General features: G+C 45.9%; 1 protein-coding gene across 2 annotated transcripts in view; it reads right to left on the reverse strand.

Moving 5' to 3' along the window:
* The window catches only part of LOC118789788 (alpha-actinin-2-like), a 24338-nt gene extending 6804 nt beyond the window's left edge, over positions 1-17534 (reverse strand). Inside the window, exons 1-13 of one of the 2 annotated variants that reach the window (XM_036546424.1) lie at positions 17139-17534; positions 10350-10464; positions 10001-10120; positions 9698-9784; positions 9305-9392; positions 8857-8935; positions 6985-7066; positions 6235-6320; positions 5931-6023; positions 5056-5286; positions 4601-4748; positions 4102-4252; positions 622-730 (exon numbers count right to left, since the gene is read on the reverse strand). In XM_036546424.1, coding sequence (XP_036402317.1) covers positions 622-730; positions 4102-4252; positions 4601-4748; positions 5056-5286; positions 5931-6023; positions 6235-6320; positions 6985-7066; positions 8857-8935; positions 9305-9392; positions 9698-9784; positions 10001-10120; positions 10350-10464; positions 17139-17264 — 1515 coding nt within the window. In that variant the 5' untranslated portion in view covers positions 17265-17534. The remainder of the gene's footprint in view (positions 1-621; positions 731-4101; positions 4253-4600; positions 4749-5055; positions 5287-5930; positions 6024-6234; positions 6321-6984; positions 7067-8856; positions 8936-9304; positions 9393-9697; positions 9785-10000; positions 10121-10349; positions 10465-17138) is intronic. The other variant, XM_036546423.1, reaches the window with a different exon arrangement.
* Positions 17535-20194: the final 2660 nt, after the last annotated feature.

Genomic DNA, 20194 nt, shown 5'->3' on the forward strand with positions numbered 1-20194 from the left:
CCTGACTCTGGTGCCTCCTCTTCCTGCACCTCACCCAGGCCCCAGCCCCCAGCACCTCCTCCTCTTCCTGCACCTCACCCAGGCCCCACCCCCCAGCACCTCCTCCTCTTCCTGCACCTCACCCAGCCCCCACCCCCCAGCACCTCCTCCTCTTCCTGCACCTCACCCAGCCCCCAGCACCTCCTCTTCCTGCACCTCACCCAGGCCCCAGCCCCCAGCACCTCCTCCTCTTCCTGCACCTCACCCAGGCCCCAGCCCCCAGCACCTCCTCCTCTTCCTGCACCTCACCCAGCCCCCAGCACCTCCTCCTCTTCCTGCACCTCACCCAGGCCCCAGCCCCCAGCACCCCCTCCTCTTCCTGCACCTCACCCAGGCCCCAGCCCCCAGCACCTCCTCCTCTTTCTGCACCTCACCCAGCCCCCAGCACCTCCTCCTCTTCCTGCACCTCACCCAGGCCCCAGCCCCCAGCACCCCCTCCTCTTCCTGCACCTCACCCAGGCCCCAGCCCCCAGCACCTCCTCCTCTTCCTGCACCTCACCCAGCCCCCAGCACCCCCTCCTCTTCCTGCACCTCACCCAGGCCCCAGCCCCCAGCACCTCCTCCTCTTCTCTGCCTCCTTACCTCCAGGGCCTCCCTCCTCTTTTGGGTGAGCGTTCCCAGTTGGTCCCAGTGGTCACAAATCTTCTGGCACCTCTCGTTGACTGCGGCGGCATCGTGATAGTCCAGCTCGCTGCAGACACAGGAGGATTAGGCAGAGACGGGTCCTGCTGCCACGCAAAGCCACACTCAGAGACACAGAGCTTTACCAGCACGGCAGGCCGGTGCCATTTACAGCCTCATCCTAACACCTCTGCCCTCTGCCTGCTTCTCAAACTGCCAGTACCTGACTCCTCTTAAACCTTTACATAAAGGACAACATGTCAGTCATTCCCACTAACTTCTGCTTACATAACAGGTTCGGATAAAATCAGCCTCCTGCTGTTTTTGAACAGGCAACATGCATCACAGACTTCAGGATATGAATATTTATATATTTTGAAGCAGTTGCCATTAAACAATAAGGTATACGTATGTATATCCTGTGGCATGGAAAACTGTGTAAGACGTATAACAATGTCAACAGTATGCCATTGGTCCCGAGAGAGCCAATCATGTGCTTTTCAAGAAGGAACCTCTGCCTCACATGCATAGCAACAGCAACACAACAAACATCACTGAGAACTTCCCCAATTACAACATTTCAGTTCACACAGCACATGTTCACTCTGCCTCATCCTCAGGGGCCTTCATGAAAAAAATAACACGTCAATATGCAAAATACAAAATGTGAGGATATGGTGCATTTCACTATATGACAAAATGTAATGCATATGTTGGTAATTCTTCCAACTTGCACAAGTTAATGCTGCATGCAGTGCATTCTGAAATTGCCAAGTGTCACGCGGAATGAGACTGACTGAGGAGGAGGAAGGTTCACATGCTCAGCAAGGCTATCCTATCCAAATGTTTTGCCTTCGGAGAGGAGCAGTGTATCAGGTCACACACACATTACTGCGCACTGACTCATGTTACATGTATGTGATGCATGTTTGTGGCAGTTGAAGGCCATGGGCATAGCGTTTGAGAGAGGTGTGCTGCTAAATAAATCCCCGCTGAAGCACCATGGGCCGTTGGGGCCCCTGGGACATGCCTGTCAGGGAATGACAGAGATACACACTCAGCCCCAGGATGTCCCCCATGGAACACCCGCACCAGCGTGCTGTCAATCACCCATCGCCTGGCAACCAGCAGCCCCTCTCTGCTCCACCCTGCTTTCCTCAGTCTCATGGAACACACTAAACTCTCTGAGAAAGAGACCCGACCCAGACAATGTGATCTCCTGCAAAAGTCACCGTCAGCTGCCTGCCTGCTCAGATCACAACAGTTTTACATATATATTGACTAATCATGACGAAACAAAGAACTAAACTTCGTTATTATCGAGTATGAAATCATTGGGTTACATTACATCAGTAATGCATAACACAGCTATGTACCAGTGTAACTGCATATGTAAGTTCCATGCAAATATTACATATATACATTTTAATACTCATTACTTACTGCATGGAGTCCCTTCATTTACTGTAATAACTCATGTTTATGCATTGTCAATGTCATATGCCACGCTTTAGATGGACCACACAGGAGAATTCATGGGAACTTTGGCTGTTCTCTAAAAAGTCATCAGTGACATACACTCCAATTGCTATTTAACATGTAAAACTAATTACTCAAAATTAATTGAAATCTTAATGTAAATGAGCAATTATGGAAAAATGAAGCTCAGCACAAGAGGCTAGCTGGACATCCAGTGTCAAGTGCACAGATAAACAGCCCTTGAACTGCTTCATATATATTCCGTCAACCAAACTTTTACCCTGGGTTTAGTTTTTCATCTAACCACACTGAGTGAACCTCACTTTCAGACATTGGGGACAACACAAAGGTTACCACAGGATTGCAGTTTTACATATGAAATAAAACAGGTTTAGTTGAAAGCTGTCCGCAGGTGGAGCTCCGATGCCCTGACATTTAGAGCTGGTGTTTGGGAGGAATCAGCGCGGCTCCACCAGGCTGCGATACCATGCGCAGGAGAGGAACAGCAGAGCAGAACAGCAGATTAGCAGGTGACAGGAAGCCAGCGCTGGAGTTTAATCCGAAGGTGACATCAGTGCCGCTGTCAGAGGTGCTGAGCGAGAGGCTGGCTGGGGTGCCGGACACACGCGTCCCATGGAAAAGGGAGGTGACCGGGATCAGCCTGCCCTGTCCCGTCACAGAATGAAAATGAATGCCTGGTATATTTAGCAGCATGAGACACCCAGGCTGGGAGTTAAACTCTCCCTTTAATCACACAGCACAGGAGGCGCCTCAGTGAGAGATCAGAACAGTCACAGTCACAGCCACAACTGCGACCGCCCTCCTCACCATCAACCAACAGCTAACTGACTATGACCGCCATCCTCACCATCAACCAACAGCTCACCATCAAACATTCTGAAGGAATAAAAACAAAATCTACAGCTTTCACTGCTATAAATAAATCTGCTATAAATCAAGTTACTGAACATAATCTCTGCATGTCTGTGTATCTGCATGTACACCTCTGTCGCATGCATGTGCCATTTTCTGTATAATGAAACAGGCATTTGCAACATGTGATGTAAGCAAGACCAGCAGCATCCAAGCAAACTGACCAATCACTGCCTATGTCCCACTCATCAGACCGCGGTACAATGTTTCAAGTGATTCAGTTATTTATTAGTAAATGTTTTGTTATTACTTACATACAGTATAACAATTTTACAGATGAATGCTTTGCAGGGACTATTCCATTATAAGGTGTACTGTACGAGGACACTTAAAAATGTCTGTCATTAAAAGCTTCCACAGTCTACAGTTATTCACACAGTAGCATGAAAAGGAGCCCCACACACAGCTAGTCTGGTCTTATTTGTTATTTGAGATGACTAGTTTTTATAAACCCTTGATGAACTACTCATCAAGCTCTCTTCCACAGACATATGCCTTCATTCAATAAAGGCTTTTGTATTGTGTGAAACCATCCATAGTTGTCTGTTAAAAAGCAATTTTGTTGGTCTGCTCTACTTCGTCCCGCCAAAATCTCTCTCAGGCATGATTTTAATCACCTGCAGTGTGGTACCGTATTAAACCTCTCTGTACCGCTGTGCGGGTCACCCTGCAGTGTGGTACAGGGTTAAACCTCTCTGTACCGCTGTGCGGGTTACCTTGCAGTGTGGTACAGTATTAAACCTCTCTGTACCGCTGTGCGGGTCACCCTGCAGTGTGGTACAGTATTAAACCTCTCTGTACCGCTGTGCGGGTCACCCTGCAGTGTGCTACAGTATTAAACCTCTCTGTACCGCTGTGCGGGTCACCCTGCAGTGTGGTACAGTATTAAACCTCTCTGTACTGCTGTGCGGGTCACCCTGCAGTGTGGTACAGTATTAAACCTCTCTGTACTGCTGTGCGGGTCACCCTGCAGTGTGCTACAGGGTTAAACATTCTGACGGCGGTGCAGATGCGCTCGCTGAAACATACTTGAGCTCCTGTGCGATGGCGGCGATCTGCTCCACTCTGTCCTGATGCGCTGCCAGGTCACTCTCGAAGGCCTCGTGCTTCCTCAGCAACGCCCGAACCTCCGTCAGCGACGCCGACTCGTAGTCCTTCTGTGTGAGGATCTCCTCCTTACCTGCGCCACGCCCACAAAGAAACCCCGCCCCACGTCAGTGCTCAGGTGTTTCTTTATCATCAAAGGAATGTTCCTAATGGTCATTCAGACAGTTCTCCCTCATTTCCTGCTCAGAGTGATGGTTCAGGGCAGACCCAACATGTTTCCACCTCACAGGCCAAACTCCCAGCAGACTCACTGCAGGCCTTGCACAGAATGGAGCCTCACAGCAGACAGGAGTGCAACCACTCCACTGCTAAATCACTATTACACTGGAATCACACTCTGTATGGATCATTACATACTCCTTTTTCAGGTGACGTGTTTGAAACAACACAGGCAGGCAGACTGTGTCTGAGGGACACTCACCTTCGGCCCAGGTCTCATGGTTGGTGGCTTTCTGGCGGAACTTCTCGGCCAGGTGGTCCAGGCGCTGCAGTCTGCGGATTTCGGTCAGCAGCCACTCCTCGTAGCCCTTCTCAGCCTGCTCCAGGCCCTGCCAGGCGCTGGCGATGTCCTGCCCCCACACAGAGAGGGGTGAGGGGGGAGGGGGCGGGAGCAGCCTGCCTACAGCTCAAAGCTCACCGACCGACTCCACTGCCAGCAGCCTGCGTTCACCCGCAAGAGCTGCCTCCTTTATGACATCATAATGAGAAATAACCGTGAGACTGACCAATGGGATCCCTAATACTGAATCTCTGCGCAGCTGATTGGCTACCTGCACAGGACCACACAGAATGTGACATGATTATGGATATTAGCAGTATCAGGTGGTGTAGTGTGTGCGCTTTTCTCTGGTACAGCGGACAGGCTGGGGCACTCACCGATACCATCTTTCCCTCGGAGGGCATGAAGGTGGGTCTGTTGCTGATGCGCAGCTTGGTCTGCAGGGTGTTGAAGTTGATCTCCAGCTGGCACTTCTCCTGCACCTTGGGTGGCTTGTGCAGGCGGCGGTAATCGCGGAAGTCCTCCAGCTTCTGCTGCATCTCCGCCATGGTCTTCTCCGGGGTGCGATTCTCCAGCCAGGGGGTGGTGCGGCGGATCCACTCCAGCAACTGGGGGGGCACACATAACAGCCTTACACCCCCTCCACATCCCTCACTGTGACTCCTCCAAAGCCACATCCCTCACTGTGACTCCTCCAAAGCCACATCCCTCACTGTGACTCCTCCAAAGCTACATCCCTCACTGTGACTCCTCCAAAGCCACATCCCTCACTGTGACTCCTCCAAAGCCACATCCCTCACTGTGACTCCTCCAAAGCCACATCCCTCACTGTGACTCCTCCAAAGCCACATCCCTCACTGTGACTCCTCCAAAGCCACATCCCTCACTGTGACTCCTCCAGTCTGCCCTGCACAGTTCACTATGCATCTAGAGATACTGTTAATTATGAAATCATGCTCAGAGTTCCTGTTGATTCCTGTTGATGGCTGGTCTACATGTACACAGTAATAGGCAGAAAAAAATGAGTATTCTTGTTCTGAAGGATTGACTGTTACAAGCATTACATGCATATCCATGATGATTAGAATCAGTATCCACTTATTCTGGTTCTATTCTGCAAATAAATATTCATAAACATCTGCCTTCTGCAGAACTCATTAGTGTGAACAAAAGACGGAAAACACGGTTGGCATTTCGCTGCGGTTGGCATTTCGCTGCGGTTGGCACAGTGTGTAGCGGCGGTGTGCTGCACCTCACTGGCAAGCTTCTCGTACTCCTCCATCAGCTTCTCATTCTCCTGGTTCACCCCCAGCACTTTGCAGATCCTGTTGGCAGCCGTCTCCGCCTGTGGGTACAGGGAGAGAGGAGAGTCTTCAGATTCTTTCCAATAACTGGATAATTCATCATTACCTTTCATTTCTGGACAAAAGGAACAACCAGTAGCTACTGTTTATCATGATTACAATCACACTACAGGTATATATATTTACATAATTTCACTTTTTTGGGTTGTGCAGAATCAGCAGCAGCACCACATCGACGCAGGTGGTCTGTACCTGCTCCGCCCCGGCGAAGGCGTGGTAAAAGCAGGACACATAGGTCATGATCGCTCTCTCATCGGGTTTGGGGGTGTTCACAATGTCTGCAGAGGCAGGAAGAGCACAGAACTGAGGAGGGGGTGGGAGAGAGAGGAGGGAGGAAAGGGCCTGCCAGAGGGCAGCCAAGGACCACAGGGGGCGCTAGAGGGTAGGAGAAAACATGGAGGAAAACAGAGGATGAGGGATTATCATAGAGAGACATCAAACACAGGAGCTGTGGATGGAACCGCCTCAGACAGACGGCTGAAAGGGAAGGAGCGGGATGATGATTGCAGCGAGGCTCAGCTAGACAGGAGAAAGATGACAATTCAGCAGGTCAAGGGAACAACGCTGTCGTCAGTTCAGTTTCCCTATGCAGTCTAAGAGGTGAAGCTCTTATGCTGAATGAGAGTTCTGTTTCAGCTTGAGAATCCCAGGACTCCAGCTCTCTGTCACTTCATTCAGACTTGAATTGAACTTTGATAGATTTACTGTTCAGTTAAAGAGTTATGAGAAAGAAGATAATATCATTCAGGATTTTTTACACCCATCTTTGGAAACCCAGGCCCAGGGACTCACGTCTCTCATAATTCCTCTATGCATCCAAAGTAAAACACTCTGCAGTAGCACAGCGGTAAGGCACACTTCAAACAGAGATGTCTGTCACTCATCTCCAAATGATCTCCAGGCAAATCAGTTCTTGATAAATCAGACTGAGCAGGAACTCACCTTCAGCATCCAGCATTTTGGGGATGTCCAGGTGCTTCTCTGCAATATCTAAAGCAAGGTTCAGGTTCCCAAGTGGATCATCCTAAACAGACAACCAACACATCCTCTTTGGTGAGAAAAAGGAATAGGATATAGATCTTATTGCAGCTACTGTAGTCTCTTAATAATTAAATATAATCTCATAATACAACAGTACGATGGCCATGGTAGTCAGGACACTGATACAATGACAATGAAAATGTAGACTAAAAGTAATAAAGGACTAAATTTGAATTTAATCAAAACTATCACTTTTTTGATTGGCTGAGAGGTTTAATTTGTTGAGAGGTAAATGTGTTTGTGTAAGTCATACAAAATGCTTTTTTTTCCAGGAAGTCTCTTCAGTGGTTATTCATAGCAAACGCAGGCTTCCATCGCTGTAAAGCTGTTCCTGGGCTGCTGATGTCAGGCTTCAATAGAGAGGCATGCACAGATACAGGGCGGGTCTGTGTAAGTCAGGAGAATGCGGAGCTCACACTGCTACGCTCAGTCTGACTCAAACTCCACGCGCCCGACAGCGATACCTCCCAAAACAGCACAGGTATGTGAAAACATTTGTCCACGGGGACAATGTGTCGGCTTCCCTTGGAAGCAGAGTTAAATTGAACAAACAGAGCCGGTGTACACACTGCATGCTGGGAGACGCAGTGCATTAGTGAGGGGGGCTTGGTGGTGCTGCTATTTCTCCTCTGCTGTGGAGCTGCGGTCCCGGGAGACGCTCTCCTGCAGGACAAAGGCAGCTGCAGATTCTCGTTACCTCGACAGAGACATTTCTGTCAGCTGCAGCTGTGGCTTACCGCTGTCTGCACCCGGGACCCAGGCGGCACAGCTGAGAGGGACCGTGCGCAAGGGCCAGCCTGACGGGGAACAGGGTGTGCAGGGAGCAGCCCACACTGAGACAGAGCCCCACGGCCGTCACCGCTCTCAGCAGGTCTCTGCCCCTGCTCTCCTGCCTGCAGCTCAACGAACAGCACAGGTATGACCTCCATCTGCCATCCCTAAGCAGGCAGGGTCAGAGAGACGACCTCACCCAAAAACAGAGCAATCCAGCTCTCTCCTGGGTCACGGCTCACATTTCAAAATCTATTCTGGGATCCCAGCTGAAGCTTTTTTGTTCTCTCTTGAGAAAAGTAAAACAGACAGAAAGATGCTCTGCATTTCCCGTTAATGAGAGAGAAACAGTAGAGGAGGTTTAAGCCATAAGCTTATTTCTGCAGGCACACGTGATACATCGAAATGCAGAGTCAGTCAGCTGAGGGGGGTGTGGGGCAATCTGGTTCATTAATGTTATTGTGCAATAAATGCATTAAAAAGCTAAACCAACAATCACAAGTTTGTTGGCTGAGCTGCACGATGTCCTCAGCAGAGCGGAGTTCTAGAGAGCACCATTCCCTCTCCTCTCTGACAGCACTGATAAATTGATATTTTCACTCCAGAAAAACAAAAGCAGAAGATCTGAAATGAAGATCAGAAAACTTCAGATAACTCAGTGTCTGAAAAGTGTGTCTGGAAGACTCCTGTCTCTCCGAGTGAAGAATCTAGAACAAAGGGGGCTTGATTCTCTGTATTGTAAGGGTGTGCAGTCTGGCTATAAACCATCCAACACTTCCAGAGTGTGAAAGTCTGGCCTGAGTCTGAATGAGGTGAGCTTGCACCTGGGAGAGTGTGAGGCTGTCCGCATGCCGGGGAACAGGCACACACAGTCTGTTTGAGAGACGCCTCACTGCGTCTGTGCTGTCTGTGGTACAGGGCGCTGTGTGGGTTAGTACAGAGTCTGCAGGGTGCAGCCCCATGCAGGGTCCAGCACAGCACACACTCAGACATGCTGTGGACCTTGTTCAGCTTGGCGTAGTCGATGAGGTCAGGCCGATGTCTGTGTATGAGAGCGCAGAAAGCCAGGCCATCCTTCCAGCTTCACATCCAGAGAGAGAGAGGGAGCACAGTCAGACTGCTGCCTTAGACAGACCTGACCAGTCTGTGTCAACGTATCCCTAGGGGGTATGGCTGATTATGGTGATTATGGTGATTATGGTGATTATGGTGTTGGTAAGTATCTGGAGGTAGGTGGTGGCACTTGTTACCTGTTGTTGTTACCTATGTAATTTTTATTGCTTTGGGCTAAATGTATGTTTCTGTATTACTGTCATTATAGTTAAGACTCAATCTTCAGAGCAGAACTGAAATTTTCAATGCGTGCCAGTGTACTTCAGTTTAAACATTATCCAAAGTTGCATTTTAATGCATGTCAGTGTATTTCAGGCCTTTTAGTGACTGAGCTCACCTGACGTGGAAGTTCTGCACATTGACATTCCTGTAGGGGGCAGTCTTTCTTTGGCACCACAGGAGAAGGCCTTCCTTTGCAGAGGTTTCTGCGAGAAGGCTGTGATTAATGGCGTAATTCATTGATGCCATCATCCAGCAGGACTCATGCAGCTTATGATTTTACCATCCTTCTGCATGGCTGGATATGTGCTTATGAAGCCATTCAGATTAAGCACGTTCCTCACAGGTACCACAGCAGCACCCCACACCCACACCTGTGCCCTTCTGGCTTTAAGTTAATTGGCCTAAATAACATTCCGCACTGCAGCCTCACTATGTACACTCATTCACTGTACCTGTGTGGGATGCACACCTCCTAAATAAATGGTAATTTAGATTTTGTTTCTCTCACCTTCAACAGAAATGTCCTGAATGGCAAATCGGAGGATGATGGTCCAAATCATTCCCAGGGTCATTTTAACGTTCCCGTCCACGATCTCTGCAGGAGAAACAAGAGCAACATTCAGGTCCCTCACATTACAGGCGCCTCCAGCTGAGGCAGCCTCTCACAGCTCGATACACAGAAACATGCTCCTCAGGTTAAAATAAACATTTCATCCTTCTGTCCCGGGTTTGTCAGTCACACACTGTGGAAATAGTGTTGCCACAGTAATAATGCCACTGTCCTTGTGTCTGACTGTATAAATAGGGTTACCTTCCGCTCCAATGGACACCAGCTTGACTCCTTTGCTGGTGATGAAATCCAGTGCTTTGTTAACGTTGGCAATTTTGTGAAAACGCATTTTCCCTCTGTCAGGTTTTGGAAGCCTTTCACCTGAAACAAAGAGAGACAGAGAATCACACTGGTCTTTGCTAAGACCTAAACCTAATAACCCACCAAACAGGCCAAGACATGTTCTACCATGTGTATCTATTAAACACAGATGAGGCAGGTGACATGTTGTACTATGTGAACTTAAGGCCTTATTCCTGATCTGAGACTCCGGGATGAATCTTGTCTGGTTACCCTTGGCACAGCGTGTTTCAGATGGAAAGACTCCTACCTGAAATGACCTCCAGCAGAAGCATGAGTTTGAGGCCGTTCCTGAAGTCTTCCTCGATGTTCTCGATCTGTGTACCTGCTTTCCTCAGGTGAGAGTTGCACCAGGCTGTGAACGTCTGCAAGGAAAGGAACATCTCTGAGAGAGTTTACCCAATGGCATTTCAATGTATACGTACATATTATATAATGTATAACATGTTACTACAATGAGTGTTAGCATTGACGTTATACAAGATACACTCAATATAATGAGAGTTTGTTTTATGCACATCAGTGTATCTGGGAATTCTCAGGGCATAGATGCGTTTGTGTTGCTTTTCACCAAAACCAATCTTTCATATGGCATCCGGATGCACCCAGAGAATAAAATTCACAGGCAGTACTGCAGTCAGTTCAATAAGAATCAGACAGAACTCTCCACCCAGTCACACCTAAATCTGTCAGCACATGACCAGCCCAACCATCCAATGCCAGGCTGGCTTTCATACCATGACATACAGAGCCGCCCGGATTAGAGTGCCCCATTTAGGGATGAAGTGTTCCATAACACCATGCTTAGCTCCGATTTAGGCCTGACAGCACTGAACTCTCTGGATGTAGATAGCTATACGGTGTTCACACCCACATCGTATGAACAGCAGTCTTTGATCTACTGTGTGTAAATGTACAGCAGTACCTCACTCAGTGGTCAGAGTGAACCGCACAGACAGCCATGCGCTGTCTTACTGCACCTCTCCCCACTATCACACACTGAAGTGTGTGAAAGTGATCTACATCCCTTCACTGTAACGTAAGGAATACTGTGGTACGTCTGACATATAGAACATTTCACATATACATGATATTTTCTTCGTATTTTGAATTCATATACAGTATATCATACATGCATATTTTAGTGTGCATAAGCTACAATATACTCTCTGATTTAACATAAAGTGTGACGAATAGTTTAAGCAAACAAAAGTACTACGACAGAGCTGAATCTGTAACATTAATCTGTCGGGCCTCCCAGCATAGCTCGGTAGGTGATGGGCAGCAGCTTGAGGCTGAGGAAGGGTTCCACAGTCAGGAGTGGGCGGGACTTCCTGTGAGCTGCCTGCCCTGTCCACAGTGGGCCATTTACCCAGATTAGAGCTCAAATTGTAAATATAGCTCCAAGATGACATGTTAAGAGCACTTAATAGCCCTCAAATTAATTTCTGTATCATACTCATGTCAACATTAGGCAAATGGTAACTACTAAATACCAGGCAAGGTTAACTGTACTGTTGACAGTGAGTAAATCAGAGACCATCATTACCACTTTACTGTTCAGATATAGCTTCCTCGTGCGACTGCTGTCATCATATATTTATAGCCCAGAAGTTGACAAATGTAATTTTTCGGTTCTTTCTTTCTTTAATTCTTACAAACTCCTCAGGGTTAGAGCCCTTCATGGTGAAAACGCTGTTTTATCCTTGAATGTCCTGAAGCATTCCATTACAGAGCAGTGATCAGCAGGACAGCTGTCTGTCAACTGTCCCCTGACAGACAGTGCCATCGGACTGCAGAGAACTGCAGATTTCACCTGCAGATTTTCTAAAAGCCCTCGCAGACACTGTACCATACAAACACCTCCCAGATGTATGGCATGGTTTGTATATCAGGCCTATGTGGGTTTCATGACTAATATTTTTCCTGACCAATATTTCACCAATATTTTCATGAGTAAAAGACTTGTAAAGTATCTAATCTGAATAAGTGCATTGCTGATCATCAAAGTGGTGATTTATGGAAAAATGGAAGATTTTCTAAGATCAAACTATGGGGGCTTAACATAAGCTCTCCCACTCTGCACAAACACGGCCACAGCATGCAAAGCAGAAGACAGACAAAACCCACACTAAGGTTTCTACAGTCCAAAGCAACTCCATTATTTCACTGCTAAGCAGAGGCATATAAATACCTGCTGTTCACTTAAAGAACAATTCATCTTTATTATTGTCATATATATGTGTTCTTTCTCACTTTACTATACTCCACACCATACGACTTTTACTTTTTATTAAGCAATAAAAACAAACCATTTTAACTTACTTTGTGGTTTTATGAGTGATTCTGAGATCATTGAAGCCTCATAAACCCCAGAATGCATTTGGAAACAGAGGGCAAGAATATTGACAGGATCTCAGCAAAAAGTGATCAGCAGGTGGAAACAGAATGGTTCACTGCGTACACATACAGTTATACACTAATACTAAGTCATCATAGAATGTATGAAGCAGCTCTTGCAGTCCTAATAGCAAACACCAGCATCAAAACTAAATGAGTGTGATGTTCTGTTGCTTGTGCTGTTTTTCTGTGGTTCTTTGGGAAGGGTAGCTGCTAACTGGCTGGCTTTCATCTGCTCTTCCTCATTGGCACTTTGAGCATTATGACCTAGTTCTCAATGCAGTGGCAGAGAGATAAGGGCTTTCTGCAGACCAGCGCTCACATTCCAGCAGATACAGAGGCTTAAATTTAGCCCCGTCCGGGAGGCTTCAGGAGAACGCTGAAGGAGACTTTGCTGATATTTAGGACTGTGCTTCTGAATGAGCAGTGAAGGTCTTTCACACTGTCCTCCAGCCCCCATCTTAGAGACTGCAGTACAGGCTGTCTTCAAAGCCAATGATTCTATTGCCCAAGATTTCGTCATCTTACCAACATCAATTAACAATTTAACTGACTGATATTGACTGTGGCATAAAAAACTTGTGAGTGGCTTAGAGCATAAATTCATAAGCAGAGTTTGCAATTACTTATAAACTTTTATAGAGCAGAGTCGTTAACAGCTCCTTTTTTATGAAGTTAACCAATATCAAGGGATGAGAAATAGTTTGTTTAAAGGACTGAGCAGACAGAATAAAAACAATCTGAGCTGAGCTCAGGAGTCACAGACTTGTAAAGAACAGTCCTAATAGTCCTACATTATGTGGAGCTGTGAAATATGACATTCGTCTCTCACATTCTAACATGATTGGTGATGCTTTGTAAATACCTGGCCAAAGGATGGCACATTCCTACACACACCAGTATCCATGGAATTGCTAACACAAGGCAGGTACCCTTTTCATTAAATAAGAAAGCAATTTTGTAACTGTATTCAAAAAATATTTGTATTCTTGTACTAGCATGATATACCAGTTCTGGCTTACAGGCAACACTGATTGCTGGAACAGCATGTTCCGGAAGCACCATCAGATCCTGCTGTTGGCCGAACATTCAAACTGCTGTGGGAAAAATAACAGCAGGCTGAGGACAGTGTGGTCCATTTAGGGTCCTGTATCTGCCTTTTTGTAATTTTTATATATCTCTACATGAGGGAGGATCTTTCACCTCTAAAACTATACCTAACCTTAACCTAACTTTAAGTGTGATATTTAATTAGTAAAATTGTTTGCATTAACAGGAAAATTTAAATATCTGTGCAAAAGTGTATTTAAATATTTAGATACACTATATGGACACAAGTATTTGGCCACACCTGTTTTTCAGGGTTTGGGCTAGGCCCCTTATCTCCAGTGAAGGGCAATCTTAATGCTTCAGCATACCAAGACATTTTGGACAATGCTATGCTTCCAACTTTGTGGCAACAGTTTGGGGAAGGCCCAACATGACTGTGCCCCAGTGCACAAAGCAAGGACTACAAAGACACGGTTTCATGAGTTCGGTGTGGAAGAACTTGACTGGCCCGCACAGAGCCCTGACCTCAACCCCATCGAGCGCCTTTGGGATGAACTGGAACGGAGATTGCGAGCCAGGCCTTCTCGTCCAACATCAGTGTCTGACCTCATAAATGCTCTACAGAATGAATGGGCAACAATTCCCACAGAAACACTCCAAAATCTTATGGAAAGCCTTCCAAGAAGAGTAGAAGCTGTTATAGCTGCAAAAGGGGGACCAACTCCATATTAAAGTATATGCATTTGAATATAATGTCATTACAATGTAATGGTCAGGCATCCGAATACTTTTGTCCATATAGTGTATCTGTGCAAAAGCTGTCTGGCCAACCATTGAAATCTGGTCATCCAGCGCTTCTAAATTTGTTGACTCCTTATGGCTTTTTGCTTGTGTTTACTCTGTCTCACTTGTAACTTCCTTTGGATAAAAGTGTCTGCCAAATGAATAAATTTAAATGTAAATGTTAATTTAGGATTCCCTGATTTTCATTTTTACCAATGACAGATCTTATTCAATCAGCTTGATTTGACATAGGACCATTGTAATTACCTGTGTGAGGGTGTACAGTACGTGCTTAAAGCCATATTGGTTAATGAGTCTCACCAGGCTGATTTTCAGGTCTTTAAACAGGTGTGTGGGGCCTGCTGGGGAGACCGGTGTAAGTAGCCTGTAGATAGATAAACAGATTTCCCTTCTTTGTGTTTCTTCAGTGTGTTTTGCTTTGACAGAATCTCTCCATTTTCTTTGTCCTGGTTAATAATCCCATCATTCATGGTTCAGGACACCTTAACTGGTTTTCATAGCACTTGCTAACCAGTTACTGGCACATTGTGTTCAGATTATCTGCCTAATTTACTCCACTATAAGGGCTACAGACTTACAGTACAACAGGTAAATGCATGTGGCAACAGGTTATGGAAAATTCACAGATCTGTGAATAATTTCATAAAGCCACCTCATTCATCAGCACAGGTCAGTGAAGGTCTAAGCAGGCAGCGCAACCTGCCAAGTGAAGGTGTCAGATTCATTCCTTAAAGCCACCGATATTTCTATTACACGCAAGCATAAATGAAACAGGAGAGAGATATATCCCCTCCTTCACTAAATTTAGGATCTTCAGTGAAAGAGAGGATGAGTTTAATAGATATGCATTCACTCAGATAAGGCATAATGTATTCTCACCAAAATGCATTACATCATTACTGAAAATGAGACAGTGAGGCAAGGTATGCCCATGGTCCGGAATAAAGGAAGCTTATGACTGCATGTAATGTTCTTAAACACTCTGAAGCCACAGAGGTGCCAGCGCTGTGCTCCAGCACCTGGCAGGGGCCAGGCTAAATCGGGAAGCTCACAGGCTTCAGACCGAAGGCTGCATTCCAGCTGACAGACACGCAGGTGACATTGAACTGCTGGCCTTTAAAACAGCCACAGCCCAGCCTCACGTCTTCGGCTTGCCCTGCAGAGAACACGTCTGCCGTGTGTTTAACACGCATAAAGCTCAGATATCAGTATAGCTGCCCTTTAGCATTGTTTATTTCATTGAAAGGCTCTCTTTCATAGCACTTTGCATTGACATCTTGCATAATGTAGAAATACTGATGATTATTCACCAAAGCGATACAGGTTAAAGACCCTGCTCACAGGTAACGCAACACTGCCACATCCAGTTTCAGCCTGGTCTATAATCCTGCATGCTGGTGAAGGCCACACCTCTCCTTCCTATGACTGTCGGGACAGAGACTAAACTGCTGATAAACTGCTGATAAACTGCTACACTCTGACATGTGGCGATGCTGTCACACAGGAGACCGCAGTGAGAGTGTGGAGGGACTGGCCTGTCCTTTCCCTCTCTCCATAAGAGGCTTACAGAGGCAGAGAATGATCAGGGAAGGCTAACGCACTGTTCACCTTCAGAAGATCAAAAGGAAAGTGAGAGGGAGAGACTCAGGTGCTACCTGCAGGCTTTCATACCCCTTACCCACACAGTGCAGCAGAGAAGGTGGGAGCTCACAGTATCTCCACTGCTTTTCATATTAACACCTGGACCACAAAGTGATACAGCCTTCAAAAAACAATCCTGACATACACACAAACAAAAACAAACCAGGGTGGAATAATGATGTAATGTCTGTTCTAGAATCATCCCTATAATGATGATGTTAATTATGACTGTTCAATCACTGCATAAAGGAACAGTGGCAAGCACATTGAGGAGAAACTGTTTTTTTTGTAAATTGTCAAACTGCTGTTACTATGCAAAACAGATAAACAGTGGCAACTATCTGACCTATTATTAGTTGTGTGACAAATTAATTCCTTCTGTCTGTGTGAATTAGAAAAACACAGCAGGGCCACTGGGACAAAGATGCAGATTAGCAGTTCCTGTTCCACTGTAGGGTACATCGGTGTACCTTACCGAAAAAAAGAGGGCTGATGTAGTTTTTCCCCTATCATGAGACACGTGATGGATGAAACTGTACACTTTCATGTAGTTGCTATAGCTTTTTTCCTGCAATTTTCCTAAACAAAAGAATTCCAGACCAAGGACATAGGATTATAAGACAATAATGCCCTTCAGTCTGTAGTTAAAATTAGATATAGCGTCCATTCTAATCCTAAGGACGTCATCATGTGTTACAACCATCTGTTGACAGCTCTCATACCAGGGGTATCAGTGGAATGTCAAAAGTCTGGAGAGCCGCCGGTGCAGCTATTCTTAGCCGGTACCCACCGCATCCTTTCATAGCATATTCATAACGTCAGGGGTATTCGACTGAATGTTGTTAATCTTCATGAGCGACAAGAACTATTTCGATTAATCGAACAAATTAATAACTACACAACTTTTGCGTTCAAAGGGTTGCAGGTCAGACCGGGGGCAAAAGTCAAAATTTAGGCTACGTGAAACTATCGCATACACCTGTGGTCTGCTAGGTAACAAAATGTAATTATATGGTATAAAATATTATACATTTAAACTTTTTCAAACTAATTTTCTCGTTTTGAAAACGCACTTTAAGGATTAAAGCGAGCAGGTCGGGGATGCGCACACTGACAGCATTGGCGCTGTTTCTCCTCGCCGTACCTTCCTCTGCTGTTTCTCCCACGCCGGGTCCAGCAACAGGTCCCTGTCCCACTCCTCCTCCTGCATCATGTACTCGTCCTCTTCGTACCCATTGCTGTACTCCACCGTTGTCTCGACCTGGGTCATGATTCTACAGATCTGTGTACTAATTCACTGCGTGCGGATCAGTTGTCTGATGAAATGTGGGTGATGGGCGGAAATGTCGGTGCGCTTTTCTGCGTTTGGCTGTAAATTGCGCTCTCCCGATGGATCAAGGCTGATTTTGTAAGCTGTTCTGCCAACTGTAAGTTAGAGCTGACCTTGACCGTCCTGTCTGCCCTCTGGCTCTTTCTTTTCTCTCTCTCTCTCTCTTTCTTTCTGTCTCACTCCTTGCCTGTCACACCCCCGTCCCGCAGATGCCTGACCGCAGTCATCCCGGCAGGGCGCGCGCCGGCATCAATTAATACATGTCTGTCACGTGACAGGCAGAGCCGTAAGCACGCGCCCACTCACGCAAGCGGGTGAGCACGCGCAAATGCACACCGGCAAAACTGCGTAATATTGGGAACTTATATGGGAATTGGGAACTTATCTTTATTTGGTTGATAAACATGTATGTATAATTTAGTTTATACTATAACTATACCCATTTCAATCTATGCTTATTTACCTCTATCTGAAGTATCTCCTACAACCCTTGAAGTACCACAATTTGAAAAGGTGGTAAGCAAACCAGGATCAGTACAAAATAAAAGTACTTTGATTTATGTTTTATTACTGTATTTTAATTTCCATACAAACCTGGTGTGCTGTTGGGCAGGAGAGCATTCAGTGGTAGCCTTCTCTTTTAGAAAGACTCACCGGCTTCACATGCTCTCTCTGTGGGCAGTCCCGGTATTTACAGCCACGCAAACAGGAAAATTTCCAGTGAACAGTTCTTAGAACCTATTTTGACGCACACAGATGCTATTTTTCAGGCCCATTCTGGGCAGAAAATTGCTGAGAAATTCTTTTTTACCCTTGGATGTTACGAGGTTGGACTCCACACTGGCCCCCGAGCCACAGTCAGTGCCGCATGGGCGGGTCTGGACCGTCAGCGATAGCGCAGGTCCAATGGGTGAAAATAACAGTACTGATGGGAGATAGACACAGAGGCTAACCACACGCAAAGCAGATCCACAGATCATGATTGCATGTGGATTGGCTCATATGGCTTCTAAAAGTTAATAGGCTGAGCCATCCAGGGCATTTTTCTTGCTAAAACACATCTGAAGTCAAGTGTCTGTCTTGTTTTCAATTTATATGGTTACAAAAGCAGCAAAATACATACAAAGTCATACAAATTGTTCTGGTTATAAACAGGAAATAAGCAGGTGTCCAGTAAACCAGACCTTCACCTCACACTTCGCCTCCTCAGCGTTGCCTTTTCTCTTGTTTCTGTGTCATTCCACATTGAACCACAAGATGGCCAATGATACTGCGATAGCATGCCTTTCAATGGGAGTGGCCATCAGGCAACACACTCGCAACGCATTTATGTACACTATAATTAGAGTTCTGAAAGATATTTTTAATGGTAGCACTTTCATGCAAACAGACAGTATATTTTACCTGTTTGAAATTATGATTTAATCAGCTCATGGAATGAATTCTGCAACGTGCCCCATATTGAACAGTGAACAAGAAACAAAAACCTCTTTTCACCTTTTCCTTTCTTCCGAAGGTTTTTAAAAGGAGGCTATTTTGTTCTGCATCTCAAGGCATGTTTAGAATCTTTAGTACTACGTTTTTTTTTTTTGAAAAAGATTATCTGTACAACGGAGCACGGGTCTGTTTGGCATCTAACCATCTGTTCTTAAACATGATTTACAATTTTTCCCTGGACATCATATCTTGTGGACATAATTCATGTCCTGGACATAATTCTTGCAGTTGTTAGCAGCATGGTAACAGTTACAGCAGCACACAGGTCTATGGAGCTGTGATTTCAGCAGTGTTCGGGCAAGAGGACGTGACGGTGAGCAGGTCTCTGTGGAATCCGGACTAGCCAAACCACAGTGTGAGGGCAGGCCACAGGCTGCTGCACTGAGCACTGCCTCCAGCAGGGGGCGTCTGTGTCCTCACACAGCCACATGGCCTCTGCCTGTCACACAGAGACGGGTTCCGGAGCTTTGGGATGGAGCTCTTTCACTCTCTTTCACTCACACTCTGAGAGATGATCTACCATTCACACCTTATTAATTACATGCCTTCTTAATGTAAAACCACAAATTACAGCCTAATCATCTTGAAATATTATTTAAAACAGCAGACCATATTTGAAAATGTCACGTACCTAAGGTGAGGTCCATATTAACCCTTCAGAGTATATTGTGCTATACGCAATTATACACGTGATCTCACAGGCATATTAAAATAGTCAGTGTTAAGACAGTCAGTTTAAGACATTCACCCATTATGAGGCCAGTAAAGGACATGAAGGGGTGCATGAACATCTGGTGCACTTTTGTAAGTCGCTTTGGATAAAAGCGTCTGCTAAATAAATAAATGTAAATGTAAATGAATGGCAGCACTTTGCTCTGGGGACTTTGTGTCCTGTAATCTGAGATATCAGTAGAGTCATTTCCTCATCATAATAACCCCTCAGGCCTGACCGACCCGATTCACAAAAACAGTGAGAATAGTGATACCATTCTTTGAACTCCTCATCAAATGTATATCACGTGATAACAAAGACACTTCGATAACATTGTTATTTTAATAACATAAAATTTATTTCTGTAGAAAACCCATATTTCACATGTCTGGCAAAATCCCCAGACATTTTATAGAACATTAAAAAAGGGACTGATTCTGCTTTAATGCTTTCAATGGCATGTTTCTCCCAGAGAGTTCACAGGGTGACCAGGACAGCCCAGGGACAGAGCTCAGAAAGGACAAGCAGCAGAGAACCAGGACTGTGGTGTGTATCATTAGTGTAGGTCTGTCATTCAGATAAATGTGAGAGCTTTCCCCCTCTGCCCCACCTGCCAAAACCACAAAATACCAGAGCATTCAGCAGAATGAAGGGCAAATGT

This window comes from Megalops cyprinoides, chromosome 15 (assembly GCF_013368585.1).
Source record: "Megalops cyprinoides isolate fMegCyp1 chromosome 15, fMegCyp1.pri, whole genome shotgun sequence".
Lineage (NCBI taxonomy): Eukaryota > Metazoa > Chordata > Actinopteri > Elopiformes > Megalopidae > Megalops > Megalops cyprinoides.